Source organism: Limulus polyphemus, unplaced genomic scaffold, assembly GCF_000517525.1.
Source record: "Limulus polyphemus unplaced genomic scaffold, Limulus_polyphemus-2.1.2 Scaffold1703, whole genome shotgun sequence".
Classification (NCBI taxonomy): domain Eukaryota; kingdom Metazoa; phylum Arthropoda; class Merostomata; order Xiphosura; family Limulidae; genus Limulus; species Limulus polyphemus.
The window spans coordinates 211,133-226,248 of NW_013667313.1; the positions used below are offsets into that span (position 1 = coordinate 211,133).

Here is a 15,116-nt window from a genome sequence, read left to right on the forward strand (position 1 = left end):
CTTTATGTACCTAGTTTAAAAATGAGAAGAGTAATAATGATAATACATATATTCTTTATTTTTACTGAGAAAGGAATTTTAAATTTTTGCTGGAAAGATTTTACCGGAAAGCTAAGTAGTTTAGTGTGTTCCAATAAATAAAACTATCATAATATTTTCAGAATACAAGTCTGACAGAAGAGAACCTAAATCTTCGTAGTGAAGGAAGTTCTCTAAAAGAAAACAATTACAGCCTTCATTCCAAAGTTTCATGTCTTGAACAGCAGGTTAGCTCATACAGTAAACAATATTCCAGTCTGCAGTCTAAACATGCACACTTAGAAGTGGAACATGCCCTTCTGGAGTCCCAGAAAGAAGCCTTGACCACACAGGTGACAAATCTGCAGGGTCAGCTTCATAAGCTTGAGGAGGAGAAAGATAAGGTATTACTTGAAGAGCTGTTTACTCTCTCTTCATGGGCATCTTTTTTTCTGTGTATGTCACAGATTTTAGTGAGTTACATTCAAAATTTAATTAAACTACTTTATTTTCTTGGTATACCAATAAATATAGCATAAATATATAAAGCTAATAATCCATATTTTAATAGTATTTAAGTTCTGAATTTTATAAGGCAATATAGAACAAAAATCCTGAATTTCCCATAGTGTGAGATTTGGAACATTTCCTCTTTAGACATCCCCTTTTATCTAATTTATTTACCACCCTTCCAAGAAGTTCAAAATTTAACGTAAATTACTCATTATAGTGCTGTCATTGCTCAGACAAAGCATAATTTTCATAGCATTCAATCTTACTTGGTTACAGAGCCATCAAATATAAAATCGGATCATTCTTACCATGACCACCTGTCACATCCTCTGTTTCAGAAGTTGCCAATAGTTATGTCTGACATTCATTACTATATTATTTATAACCAATAGAAAGCCAAGGTTTTACTCGATCAAATGACATCTTATATTACGTTGTTTTCTGTACAGAAAATTGTCAATTTCAATTTCAGTTCAAGTTTTATTCTCATGGGAAATGCATCAGTGAGGTTAGATTCTTTTTAAACAGCTCTTGTTGCATTGTTAGAAAGCCAGAAAAATTGTGATAGTTGTGGGTCATTGTCTGCTTTTTACATGTTATTATTGTGTATTCTTTGGTGCATTATGTAATTAGATAAAAAATTATTTAATGCAGTACTATCATTAGTATAAAAAAAAGTAGGGTTAAGTGTTATTGACAGTCAACAGCAAAAGAAAATGAAAATCCAGGTAAATACTTTATTTCTTGTTTTTCATGTGTAATCTTTATTTGTTATTATAAACATAGCTAAAATGTAAAAATACGAAACATTTTAGTTAAGGTCAATTTGAGTAAAATAAATAATAATATAATACTCTTTTAGGAGGTATGCTTGTGAGCAACTTGTGCGTAATGTAATTCCATAGTGTAACTTGAGCTGCACATCTGCCAAATGATTTACAACTTATAATGGCACGAATAGTAGTTAGATATAGTTCAAGGGGCAATAAAACAATAAAATTTAAGTATAAATAGATGTATACTGTTACAAGTTTAAAACTACATTTGGTGGAAAACAAAGTCTAATAATGAATAGTAGAGCCATGGCAACAATTGTAGACATCCTCAATGAATGTTTCGGAATTACACATTCTATCTTCAGCAAGTCTATGAAAATCACAAATTGAACAATCTTTAATATAATTACTAATATAAAAATATAATGAATAGTGTTAGGAAATTATAAACATTCAATTAAAAAAAAAGAGAGAGAGAGAAAGTTTGTTTATTTAATCACAAAACCTCAAGATGCTATCGGGTGTAAAACTCCATGGGTGTTTTCAGAAGGGAACACATCTTGGTACAATTTGCACTGGCCCCTCACCATTTCTGTGTGTGGAAGTGTATTATTGTCTCAGAAGTTAACATTTTCCTAATTTGAATATGTATTTCCAATAGATACTTGTCTCCTCACACATTCCCACCTATTCACCCTTTTTCTGGTGAAATTTTTTGTCTTGCCACATCAGCGATTGAAATGATCACAAGTGCAACTACATATTAGGAGTTACTGCGCATTGAGGTTGTGTCACCCTCCTATATATGGAGGTCTTTTATCTCATGATTATGTCATCATGCACCTGTGCAGTTCACATTAAAACATGAAATTAGGTGGAAGTTGCCTAAAGGCTAATGACATGCAAGTCTCATACATAGATGCATAAGGAAGATAGCTTTTCTCTGTGTGGAGGTGATTATCTATCAGAAATACAATTTCAGGAAATGTTAATTTTTAAGAGTTTGTCTTTAGTTGAACATGTTTCTTTAAGAGACCCTATAATTGATCGGGCAAATTATAAACTTTTAGTCATAGAGCAAAATCATATCCACAAGGGATTTTAAAAAAATGGCATATAGCAAATGTAGGTCTTACTCTTGTTAACAGAGGCACCTGTCAACAACCCCCATTGCTCAAATGTACAAACCTTTATTAACATTTAAGGTCAAGCCTTATAGGTGGTGCTTTTTAAATACAAATATCAATATAACTGCCACAATTTGTGTTGTGTGTCTGTGAATTTGTTTGCTTGACCATGAACCCTTCCCACAGTTCTGGAGCTAGCAGGAGTAAACTTGGTATAGTCCCACCCACCCACCCCTACAAAATGGGGGGCTAAAATGCACCCAAAAAGTCATCCAAGCATGGTAAGGATGTATTAGAAAGTTTTCAGGATCAGCAAATCCAAATATGACAATGAGCCAGTATATCCTAGTAGGGTTTGTTTTTGGGTACAGACCATCCTTGGAGTAACTATAATAGTAATTATGGATAATGGAGCTTCGTACACTGGAGCCTCTATGAATCATGAGGGAATCTATGCACCCACAGCAGAGCATGCATATTTTATGCTGGTTCTTAGTAAACATCTTTATAAGTTGTTAGGAGAGTTAATTATCTAGTAAAGGTGTTATTCTTTATCCAGTGAACACATTATTTCAATTGTATTTGAGTTTAAATGTTTTTTGTTTTAATTTTTTCACTTTTGTTTTACATTGCATCCAGTCTTTCTCAAACTCTGTTAAAGTTAACAAAAACTAAATTGATAAACAGAATTATTAGTAAATACCTCCACAAGAATTGTGAATAAAGCTTATAAGCTGGGCAGAGGAGTTTATGAAATAAAATGTGAGTGTGTTGGGTTGCTATTTTTCTTGCTGCATCATAAGTTGCTTCAAAGACTGTAATTAAAGGGATTAGATAATAATAGAATAATAATAATAATAATTAATTGATTATTGGCAACTGGTTAATTAGTAATTGGTCAATTTTCTTCTTGATACATCTCTGGTTTGTTCATTTATTCACTGTGTAAAAAAAAAGCTATCTCATTATGTAAAATAAATTAGAACTAAGTTGAAAACAAAATCTACACTAATATCTGTGTTTATTTATTAAGATTTTTGTTTTAATTTTCTGTATGTGGTTTCTAATAACAGCAGTTTAAGCTATTGGTTTTGCTTTACTTTTCTGACATAATGTGAAATATTTTATATTAGTCATGATAAACATGTATGATACATTAATTTGTCACAGATACCACAAGAGTTGCACTACTTTTTAGTTTAATGATGCCACATTTACATAAAGCACAGTGTTTAATTTTTTATTGGATTGTAAGTTGTAACTTAAAACTATTTATTTTTTACTAACAGTGTTTTTTATTCACACTGCTATCAGAAAGTGTGACAATTAATGATGAAAATAAATGCAGTCTTATATCCTTATTTTAAAACTTAAGTAGTCAATAAAATTGTTTTAATGAATTAATATTGATTGTATTCTTAAACTGGTACCCAAAATGAACACTTTTTATTGTAAATATTATTCCATGTAGCTATTACTAGATACGAAAGAACTGCAATCAGTCCATGAGACCGTGTGTTCTAACAACGAAACTTTACAGAAACTTCATGACCAGCTCACTGCAGAATATGAAAAACTCTCCAACAATCACAGTATTCTCAAGGCTAGTCACAAAAGTCTTAAGTCTGAATACATTGCTCTTAAAGTAATATATTATTTATTATATTAATTTTTTTCCTATAATCTAGTACATAATATAGATAATGCAGTACTGGGAAAACAATTGCTTAGTTTTGTTGACAATCATGTGTAGAATGAATTATCAAAACATGCTTTTTTAACATATAATTTAGGTGCAAATATTTAAAAGATGGAGTTCTTTAACAAAAAATTATGTTTTGAATGTTGTTTTAGAATTTCTTTTCAGTATAATGAGGTGATTTTTATTTAATTTGTTACAAAATGTGTAATAGCAATGTGTTTTCCTTTTTTCAATCCATTTGAAAATGAATCAAAATTTTGTATTTATTTCTGAAGGTTTTATTAAATCTGTTTTTCAGTTGATTTGTTAATTTTTGAATTTTGCAGTATGCTCAGTTATAAATTATAAAATAATTCGTTATTATCAGTTATTATTGACCCATGTGGTTTTTATAATTACAATTGCAACAATAGAACTATCTTAAATAATATAGAAACTTTATTTTTTTTCATATTTGTGTATTTTTAAGGGTAAGTTGCAAGAAGAATCCTTCTCTCAAGAAATGTTGAAATTGAGAGAAATGCTGGAAGGGGAGAAAGATGAGGCTAGTGGTAGAAGTTTCACAAACTTACAGTCTCGGTATTCAGAACTAAAGGTAGTTTGAGTAAATATATTTTGATATGTTAAACAAAAGAGAAAAGACTGTTTTAATTATTTCCTGGTTATATTCTGTAAATTGAAAGGGACATTTCATTTTTTTGGTTGATAATAATGTTGTTGCTTACTTTTGAAATGCAAGACACAAATTTAATGAAGCAGTTTATATGACTTGTATTTCAGCTTAAATTTTAGAGAGCACAAGAAAAAGAATTAACAAATGGGAATCCTCAATACCCACAGCACTTGAAATGCTTTTAGGCAGGATTAGAGTAAATTAATCTATGAGAATTTTTTCCCCTTTTTATTAGCTATACCAAACGAAGCATGAGGCATGCATATACCTGATTCAAATTTTTACTTGTCAAGATCTCTACCAGCCTTCCCTCAAATTGTACTTTTTTCAGGCAGGATTAGAGTAAATTAGTTTGTGAGACCTTGGGCATGGGCAAATACTCCAATTGAAAGGGTTTGACCTCCTGAGTCAAAAAATATAATTAATCTCAAATTGGTCAAGAGATGATGGATCTATTGTACATGAAAAAAAACTCGGAGCCATTCTTTGAGCTACTATGCCATGACTAAAAAGTGTGAGAACAATTGGAAAGTGTTATGAAGTAATGCCCAATATATTAGAGAAATGGTAAGCATATATGAACATTAAAGAAAGCAGCTAACTTCTGTGTTGTGGTTCTGTTTTCTTATATTTGAGATTAGTGAGGATATCAAAAAAAGGGCAATAACTTTTCCAGATTGGGTGAGGGTGTGTGCATTTCATATCCCTTGATTTTTTTACTTCTAACTGTGGAAATACTTAACCAAATAGCATGAAATCTTGTAAAATGTTAATAAATAGTATGTATTTTTGGCTTTAAAAACATCAAGTAATCTAATATACTTTTTCTTCCATTTTTTTGTTGTGAGTTACTCTTTTTGAAAATTTTTTATAATAATGCCTTTCATCTTTGCATTTCAGTTTTTTTTATTTTGGTAAGAAAGTTCCATTTAATATATCCAATTACTTTTAACTTAATTGATATTCATAAGCATATATTTACTTTGATACTTTATTTTCTTAGTTTCCTATTATAAATCATAAAAACTGGCAAATGGTTTACATATGACCTAACACGTTACAGTTTAGTTAAGAATATTTTCACCAACAATATGCTTGGTCAAGAATAATTTGTTTCTAGAAAATATAGTTTCTTTTCAAGAAATAATAAGTTATTTTATTCTTGGATATGATAAACTTAACAATAATATTCAGTAAATAGTTTCTTTTCAAGAAATAATAAGTTATTTTATTCTTGGATATGATAAACTTAACAATAATATTCAGTAAATAGTTTCTTTTCAAGAAATAATAAGTTATTTTATTCTTGGATATGATATTCAGTAAATAAGGAATTGAGCCATCAGAATATCTTGCCATTGCCTACTGTACTCTCTGTTAAAACCTAACTAGGCTTACACGATGTCTTCTCATGCGAGAAAATTTCCAAACCTTTATCTCTCTCCACATGGGCTCATTTGAATTGACCAACCATGTGTCCACTTTGTACTCTTTACAGTTTTGATACTACTAACTTTTAATATAGTATGTGTATCTTCACAACAAACTTTGGTTGATTTTCAGTAAACATTACAAGTATTTTTATATAGAAAAATATGATTTTGTTAGTGAAGTATTTTTAATAAACTAAAAAAGATTTGTCCATGGACATATCGAGTTCTTTTTTTTTTTTTACTAGTCTGGGTGGCTATGTCATTTCATTTGTTGAGTCTCATTCAAAATTTTAATGAAGTACTATTTCATCAATTTATATCACTAAGTTTGGTATCAAACTGTATATTATAATTCAAATTTTAGTACTATACATCACTCAATTTCTCAATTTAAAAGTAAATATTACAAAATACAGATAAACATCGATTTTTGTGTGTCACATGATATGTTGAATGCAGCAGTGGTTCAGATTAGATGTTTGTGAAGTCAAAATACTAAGTCTATAGTTTTGATTAAATTAGAAACTCAAATTACCAATATTGACAAGCTAGAATATAAAATAAGATATTATCTTTTCCATTTGCTCATGTGGCACCCCACCCATATCTTTCCATTTTTGGAAATACTTCTGCATATGACATGAATAACCAATTGGAAGCTCAGAATGTCCCCCTAGTGGCTTTTTCATCTATGTTAACAGGCTTGGACACCATTTATTTCTTTTGAACTAATATTTCAATGGGGTAGATTGTGTCTTTAGTTTCTTTTTTTTTTTTTCTACTAAAATACATCTTAGTTACTAAGCTTGATAAATTATAGTGGAATTCTATGGTACTGATGTAGTAATTTATAATTTTTTAGTTAGTCAAATATATGTATACAATTTAAAAGAAAATTATTTTGTTTCATATCCTCCATGTGCAAAATTTTTTAAAACTTAGCAACCTACGTTAAGCAGCAACCAAGTACAGAGGTCATAACTAGAAGAGATAATTGTTTGCTTTACTTCTTTATTTACTGTTTTATGTTTTAAGAAAAATAAGTTTAAGAATTTATTTCAAAATAGCAATAATCTGTATACATATATAATGTATAATAATTGAAATGTGACTGTATTTTACAAAATACTGGTCTACTAAAACACAGCCAAGACAAGTTACTTTGTACAAACCATGTCATTTGTTATGGTAACATGAGTGCACGTGTGCCAGGCACAGCTGAAAGGTCAATATGATAAATATATATAAATTTATAATGCTATAAGATTTAAACTATTTAGTCTAAACATTTATGTTTTTGTGTAATAATTTGTGTTTAATCTAGAATGAAAGAGGCATAATTTATATTTATTTCCTAATTTTTTATGGTTGTGAGATTGGTCAAATCTACCGAACTGGTACAGAGATTAATTACTGAAAATAACAGATAAAATATAAACTTTTTTCTTAAGAAACATTTGATAAATATCTGAGCATCATAAAGATTTTACATGTGAAATTTGAAAATTTTCTGAAGCATAAAAGTATTTTTAATTTTAAAATTAGAATTACTTTGCATGATACACAGGTAACATGCGAAAAGAAAAAAAAAGGCGTGAGAAAAACATTGCTTTACAAACCTTAAGACTTAATAAAAAAATTTGATATTTTGCATATTAAAGCATTGTAATGGTAATTGATAATCTTCCAAATTTCATTAACATTTGCTTACTAATTTAAAAGTTACAACATGAAAACTATAATAAGCACAAAATGGTTACAAAGTCGGTCCCAGGAACCGAGCTTGTGCTGAAAGAGTAAAAATTAAAAATACTTTTCTTCATGTCAAAAATCTCAAATTTCGTTTGTGTAATCTCTAAAGCATCCTAACTAAATTTCAAACGTTTTTTAAGTCAAACTTTATGTTTTATCTGGTGTTTTCTCTGTACAAGGTTGGTCAATTTTACCTAATCTAACCTTAACTAACCTAAAAAGATCTCTATTAAAGAATAGATATGAAAAACAAGAAATAAAGTACTTACCCGAGTATTCTTTTGTTTTTGCTGTTAACTATCGATGACACTTAACCCAACTTTTTAATACTAATGGTCTTAGTTCATTGAATAATTTTTGTTTAATTAAATAATGCACCAAAGAACATAGACTAACAACATGCAAAAAGCAGACAGTTTCCTCTAACAATCAAAATTTTTCTGGCTTTCTAACTATGCAACAAGAGCTGTTACAAATTCATCCAAGCTAGCTGTTGTGATTCCTGTGGGAACGAAAGTTGTATTACAAGTGAAATTGACACTTTATGTTCAGAACACAATGTAACCGAATATGTCATTTGAGAGATGAAAACCTTGACTTTATATTGGTTACAGTTAATATATAATATAATATAATAATATAAAGAGAACTATTAACAAATCCTGAAAGGGTGTGGCAGGAGGGGTCTGATTTTCTGCATGATATCTCTGTAACCAAACAGAATTGAAGGCTATAAAAATTATGTTTTTTCTGAGCAATGACAATTTTATAGTGAGTAATTACATTGAATTTTCTACCTTTTCGAGGAGTGATGGATAAAATACAGAAGATGGGATGTCTACAGAAAATGTCACGTGTGTCACCCTAGGGGAAATTCAGCATTTTTTTAAATATTGCCTTGTAGAATTAAGAACTTAAAACTTATATACTATTAAAATGTGGATTATTAGCTATGATTTCATGCTATATTAATTGGTATAACAAACAAAAAGTAGTTTAATTAATTTGGAATGTAACTCACTAAAAACCTCATAACTTGCGTAGTAAAGGATAACCATGGCGAGAGTGTTTAAGCAAATATAATTTAGCACAAAGAATGTCTAAAGAAATTTTAAAAGATTTCTCAGATCTTTAGTTTATTCCTAAGTCTTAATAACTTTCCACTAAATTCTGTTTTTAATATCTGCAGGAGCTAGGTTTTTCATTTTCTCATAAAACCATAAATTACATCTTTCACCATTTAATTTACTATACAATTATGAAAGTAGTTTATAATATACTCTGTCCAATGCAGGTGTACACTCAATGCCTGAAAGGTGCTCACCTGTCTGGGTTAATAGGACAAATATGTAACATAAACAATAAACATATTAATATAAAAAAGTATGTCTAGTAATAAAATGACTATCTGCATATATATGGATTATGGTAATATGATTACTTATATGATTACAATAACAATCTTGTGACTTGCTGGTTATATTATCATACACTAATATATATTATTATTCGTAAGCCTAAATATTGGATATATTCCACAACCTGGTCATGTAGACCAGTGTTTTTCAACCCATGGGTCATAAACATACTTTGCAAATAAATAATAGTAAGCCAGATGGGTTTTGCACTGAAGTTATTTATTTGGTCGTGACTGGCCATCAATATTTACAGATGAGTCCTGAGCCAAAAAGGTTTAGAACTGTTGATCTAGACAGCAAGCTAAATCAACATGCTACATTGGTTATTTTTTGTAAAAGTAAAGGAAATTCATAGATCACATTGTAATATATTAGAGCAATATTAGCCTGACAATCAAATTAAGTTATGGATATTTTAAATAATTTCCAAAAAGTCATACCTATGTAATGACATGTTTTAAAATTCATTTCATGTTCATCAACAGGAGCAGTTTCGAACCCTGAAAGAGAATAATGATCAGCTTTTGGTTAATCATGCCTACTTGGAAACTAAGCACAAAGCAATAAAAACTGAAAACAATGAACTAAAATTGAAGAACACAGCTTTAAAAGGAGAGGTGGGGGAGTGTCGAGATGAAATTGCAACATTAGACGTGCAGGTGGCAAAACTTGTTAGTTATTGTGAGGTATGTTTGACCCTTAATGTAAAAAACTGTCTGAATTCTTCCTTTTTCCATCTTTTATTTTTTTATAAAGTCATTATTTATTAAATGTTATCATCTTTTTGCCAATTTAGCTATATTAACTAATTTGGTAGATGATAACGTTAAGTAAACATAGTTTTGATGGGAAATTAATAAGACAGTAGTTACAGGTTAGGTTGTTGGAATATGCTTGAGTGACTAAGTAAATGAAAAAAAAAAAAAGATACTATAAATAATTGAGTATGACTTACTAGTGATAAAGATAAAATGACCAGAGTTTCGTAAAAATGATATTGATGAATTATAATTAAAAATGTTTGTCTACTAGTGATGTATAAAATTAATGGTTCAAACTTTTTCAGATGCTGTCACATGTTAACAATACAATTGAAAATGATCGGCAGTCCGTGATGACCAGTGCATCTGTTCTTCTGTCTGATTATCATAATTACCTGTCTTCATTGGCCTATGATGATATTAGATCATTGTCAACTGATACTAACATGTACGTTTTTCACTCATTTAACAACACTTTCCTCCCTTTTTTTCTTGCTAGTTCAGCTGTTATATACATATATTGTAATGCATTTATAATGTGTTGTTGTAATAGGAGTATCACCATTGCTCTACTGGATAACTGACTTTCATTTTAAGTATTCTGACATTGGAAAATAAATGTATGTAGTTATAATAATGTAAATGTAACATTTTTGTTTTTTATCTGCTTTAAGTTGTAATTCATTTATAAAGCTGATTTTCTGTTTTACTTATATCAAGGGTAAAAGAAAAGTTTGTATGTTACAACTGAAATATAGACAAAGCTGTACCTAGTAATTATAACAAAATTTCTAAAAGTCATTATTTTTTTAATTTCATCACCTTTTTTGCCAATTTAGTTAGATTTACTAATTTGGTAAACACAACATTAAATAGACATAGCTTGGATGGAAAATTAATAAGACAGTAGTTACAGGTTATTGGATTATGCTTGAATGAATGGGTAGATGAAAAAAAAATGTAGGTCTATAAATTGTGTATAATTGTCTATAATTGAGTATGATTTAGTAATGGTAAAAATAAAATGACCAGAGTTTCGTAAAATGATATTCATGAAATTTCTAGTAATATTAATAAAAAAAAAACAACTCAAATTTCATATACATGCAAAAACTTTGCTACTTGAAATATGAATAGTATTATTCGCAAAATAACTTTTAAGGTGCAACCTTTATCAATCATTTCATTTGAAAAGAAAACCAAAAACTTGTTGTAGGAAAGAAATCCTAAATATTTAGGAAATTTAGGATATTTAGCAGTTGGAAAACATTTGTGGTTTTTATACATTTTAAGAAAAAAAGTTTATCATTGTATTGCGCATGAAGAACATTTCTGTTTGAAGTGAACTTGAATTATAAATTTTCAGTTATTAAATATCTGTGAATATAAAAGTACACAATTATAGAGAATTTGAATTAAAGTAACTATTCAAAATTTATTCATAGATTTGAATTCCTTTGTACTATCTGACTGTTTATCTCATGTAATCAACACCTTAAGTACACTAATTATCTTGTCTACTTAAAATTATTCAAATTTCAAGAAAAGAGCCCACCTGGTGATACAGCAGTAAGACTGAGAGCTTGTAACCGTTAAATTCAGGTTTCTATTTCTGTGATGGTCTCAGCACAAATAGCCTATTTGTGTAGCTTTGTGCTTAAAAACAAACAAAAATAAAAAAAGATGATAATTTATTTTTTATGTTTTTTTTTGTGGGTACTTGGGTCTTTCTGCTGCTTTTTCCTTTTTTTTTAATGGTTATGTTTCTAGGTAAGATTTTTTATGCTTAGAAACAGAATAAACTTCATTTGAGCATGTTATTAACATAATTAGTGAGGGTATGTCTTAAGAGCTGATGAACAAACAAGGCAAACTTGAGAAAATATTCCTTAAAAGAAACACTTTCTTGGAAAAGTTTTAAGTAAAATATGATTATCATGCCCACCTGAAAATTAAAAATGAGGACCAGTGTTAACGTGGTTTTTGCGATACATTTAAATGTAATAGTACTGTATTAAAGAAGAAACTGAGTATTGAAATACCACTCAACATCCATTTGCTGCATATAATTTGAAATGAAATGACGTCAGCTTGATCTCTACTACAAATCATTTCCTTGTTTCAACTAATAGAACTTGAATGTCATTTTATAACACTGTTTGAAAGCCATCCTAGACATGATAACAACAACTGATTTTTCAAACTTTGCAGGTCTTATCTCAGAACAGTGTTCAATCATTCTTATTTTCACCATGTGTCCTGTTTTCCTTATGGTTTTATCAAATTTACATCTTGAACAGTACTTGTCTGTATTTTTTTTTTTCATATTGTAAATTTTGATATAGCATTGGTTTTGACTTTAATCATACCTTGTAGCCTTGTTGTGGCTTTTTAAAAATCTTTTAAATTTACAGATTTTCCATAAATATGTAGTAGTGACTTAGGTTAGTCATTGTGTTTACTTGTGAAATATCCTGTTCACTTAATAAAGGCCTCAGGATAATGCTTGACTTTGGTCTTCTGATGATAAAGCTTTTTATTCAAAGAATATGACATTTTTTTCTCTAGAACTGGTTAGCCACTTCAAAATGTCTGTAAGAATACGTATGTCAAAAAATGAATAAGGGTTAGTGTACGTCCATTATATTAGAATCATACATTTTATAGATGTTGATCTTAGATACATCACTAAGCAATATTTTATTTATTAACTTTGGTTATTTCAACGTCTTTTAATTCTGTTGCCCTTCGACGTGGATTCCTGTACTTGGTGAGGGAACCTCCCAGGGAAGGTTCTGTATTTTCAGTTACTGAACATCCACCCACGTGTTTGCCGTACGTGGCGACCCGTGAAGGGGAGGAGATGATCCTGGTGGTTGAGTGGTGTCTGGGGCACTGCAACACACCACTTTGGCCTTGAATTCCTGTAGATGAGTGGCCTTGGGGTGGCCACCCCAGGGTCCAAATGGGCTAGGGTCATCCGAGTACCAGTGTTGGGCGTTCTCAACGGGTGTTGTGGACATTGTGTCTGATGTTGGTGTTTCGCTATAGTGCTCACAAAACACTGGCATTGCTGCAGTTTGACATTGTAGTGCATCCCCTTGCAGGACTCCATGGCGGGTGGGGTCAGTGGACACTTAAACTTTTTTCTTAATTATGGATCCCCCCAATCCAAATGAAAAAAAATAGTAAAAACTCCACTTATTGGTAAACGACCACGGCTAGAAGACTCAGCACAGCCATCTCCACCACAAGGTGGCCCTGTACCTCGCTTTATGATCTTACATTCACTATCTGATAAATCTTTTGGGCAAATATCCCCTTTTTTATTCAGAATGGCTTAGAGGGGCTTGCTGGCTCTCCAAAGTCAGTTAAGAAACTCCGTTCTGGAAACATCTTGGTCGAAACATCCACAGCTAAGCCCAGTGAACTCCTCTTGAATTCAAGGGCCATTGGAGATATACCTATTGAGGTTACTCCCCATGCTTCCTTGAATTCATCACAAGGAGTTATTGTTGAGAGGGACTTGAAGTCTATCCCCAAGTCAGAGATACTTGCTCATCTCTCCAGCCAAGGAGTTTCAGCTGTTTGACGGATCTCCACTCGTAAGGATGGTATTATGGTGCCGACCTCAGTTCTTATTTTGACATTTTCATTACCATGTCCACCGGCCGCTGTTAAGGCAGGTTATTTGAACTGTAAGGTACGGCCCTATATTCCCAACCCTCTCCGATGTTTTCAGTGCCAGCGGTTCAGTCATTCAATGACATCTTGTTGTGGTGGCAAGGGCCACGACGCCTGTGAATGTAAACTGGACCCGCACTGTGTTAATTGTAGTGGTTCCCACCCCTCTTACTTTAGATCTTGCCCTAAGTGGGTGGAGGAGAAAGAGGTACAGCGTTTAAAGACCGTTCACAACATTTCCTATCCAGAGGCTCGGAAGCTATTGTTCCCTACTCCATCTCAGACATATGCCACTGTACTACGCTCCACTGCTACAGTGAGAGTGCAGACATACCTTTCTGTGCCTCCATCTGAGTCGTTTTCACACCATGTGAGAGATCTTCAGCCCTCCATGGTTAATAGAGTTGATAGGTCTACATCGACTCCAATATCTATCGTTGGATTCTCATACTGTGCCCTCCTTATCTGTGTCCCTTGATACACCCTTGGAGGCCATAGCCATCAGTCTTTTACTGCCATTGATCTCTTGATTTGCTCCCCTTCACTTTTCACTCGCTTTTCTTGGATGGTCGACTGTGAGCCACGGGGCAGTGATCATTTTCCTATCATTATGAGGGAGGTTGGCCATGGTCGATGCCACCCAACCCGAGTGCCACGGTGGAAGCTGGACCAGGCTAACTGGCCATCTTTCACCTCTTTCTCTGAACTTGATCCTGCCTTCGTCTGTCTACCATCAATAGACGACTGTGTGGTTGCAGTAACTGACTGTATTGTACAGGCAGCAGCTCGTTTTATTCCTAAAACCTCAACACGTTTTCCATGGTATTCTTGTCCATAATGGAGTCCTGCCTGCCAGGGGGCACGGCAGGCTCAAAAACGGGCCTGGGATACCTTTCGACGATATCCCTCTCTTTCTAACTGCATTGTTTATCAGCGGGCCCGTGCCCATGCTCAGGAGGTTCGACGTCAGTGCCAAAAGGAATCTTGGATTAAATTCAGTACTAGCATCTCTTCTACCACCAGTTCCAAAACTGTATGGGACAAGATTCGGAAAGTTTCTGGGAGGTATGCTTCCCATCCCCTTTCCATCTTGCTCTCCAATGGCCTGGAAGTTGCTGATGTCCAGAGCATTGTTGACGCTCTCGGCCACAGCTTTTCTCGTGCTTCTAGCACTTCTGTTTCTTCCCCTGCCTTCTTAGCCATCAAGTCTCGGGCAGAGCGATTGCCTCTTTCCTTTCAGGCTGATCGTCTCTATGTTT

General features: G+C 32.0%; 1 protein-coding gene across 11 annotated transcripts in view; it reads left to right on the forward strand.

Annotated features, from left to right (window-relative positions):
* LOC106464628 (protein Daple-like) overlaps nt 1-15,116 on the forward strand; it is a 142,667-nt gene that overhangs the window by 114,683 nt on the left and 12,868 nt on the right. For 9 of the 11 annotated variants that reach the window (XR_002611793.1, XM_022392361.1, XM_022392362.1 and 6 more), the window contains 5 exons: nt 162-422; nt 3,906-4,079; nt 4,606-4,731; nt 9,898-10,098; nt 10,479-10,621. Coding sequence is in view for 10 of the 11 variants with exons in the window: in XM_022392361.1 (XP_022248069.1) it covers nt 162-422; nt 3,906-4,079; nt 4,606-4,731; nt 9,898-10,098; nt 10,479-10,621 (905 nt within the window). In the remaining variant the exon portion in view is untranslated. The remainder of the gene's footprint in view (nt 1-161; nt 423-3,905; nt 4,080-4,605; nt 4,732-9,897; nt 10,099-10,478; nt 10,622-15,116) is intronic. The other 2 variants (XM_022392365.1, XM_022392366.1) reach the window with 2 other exon arrangements.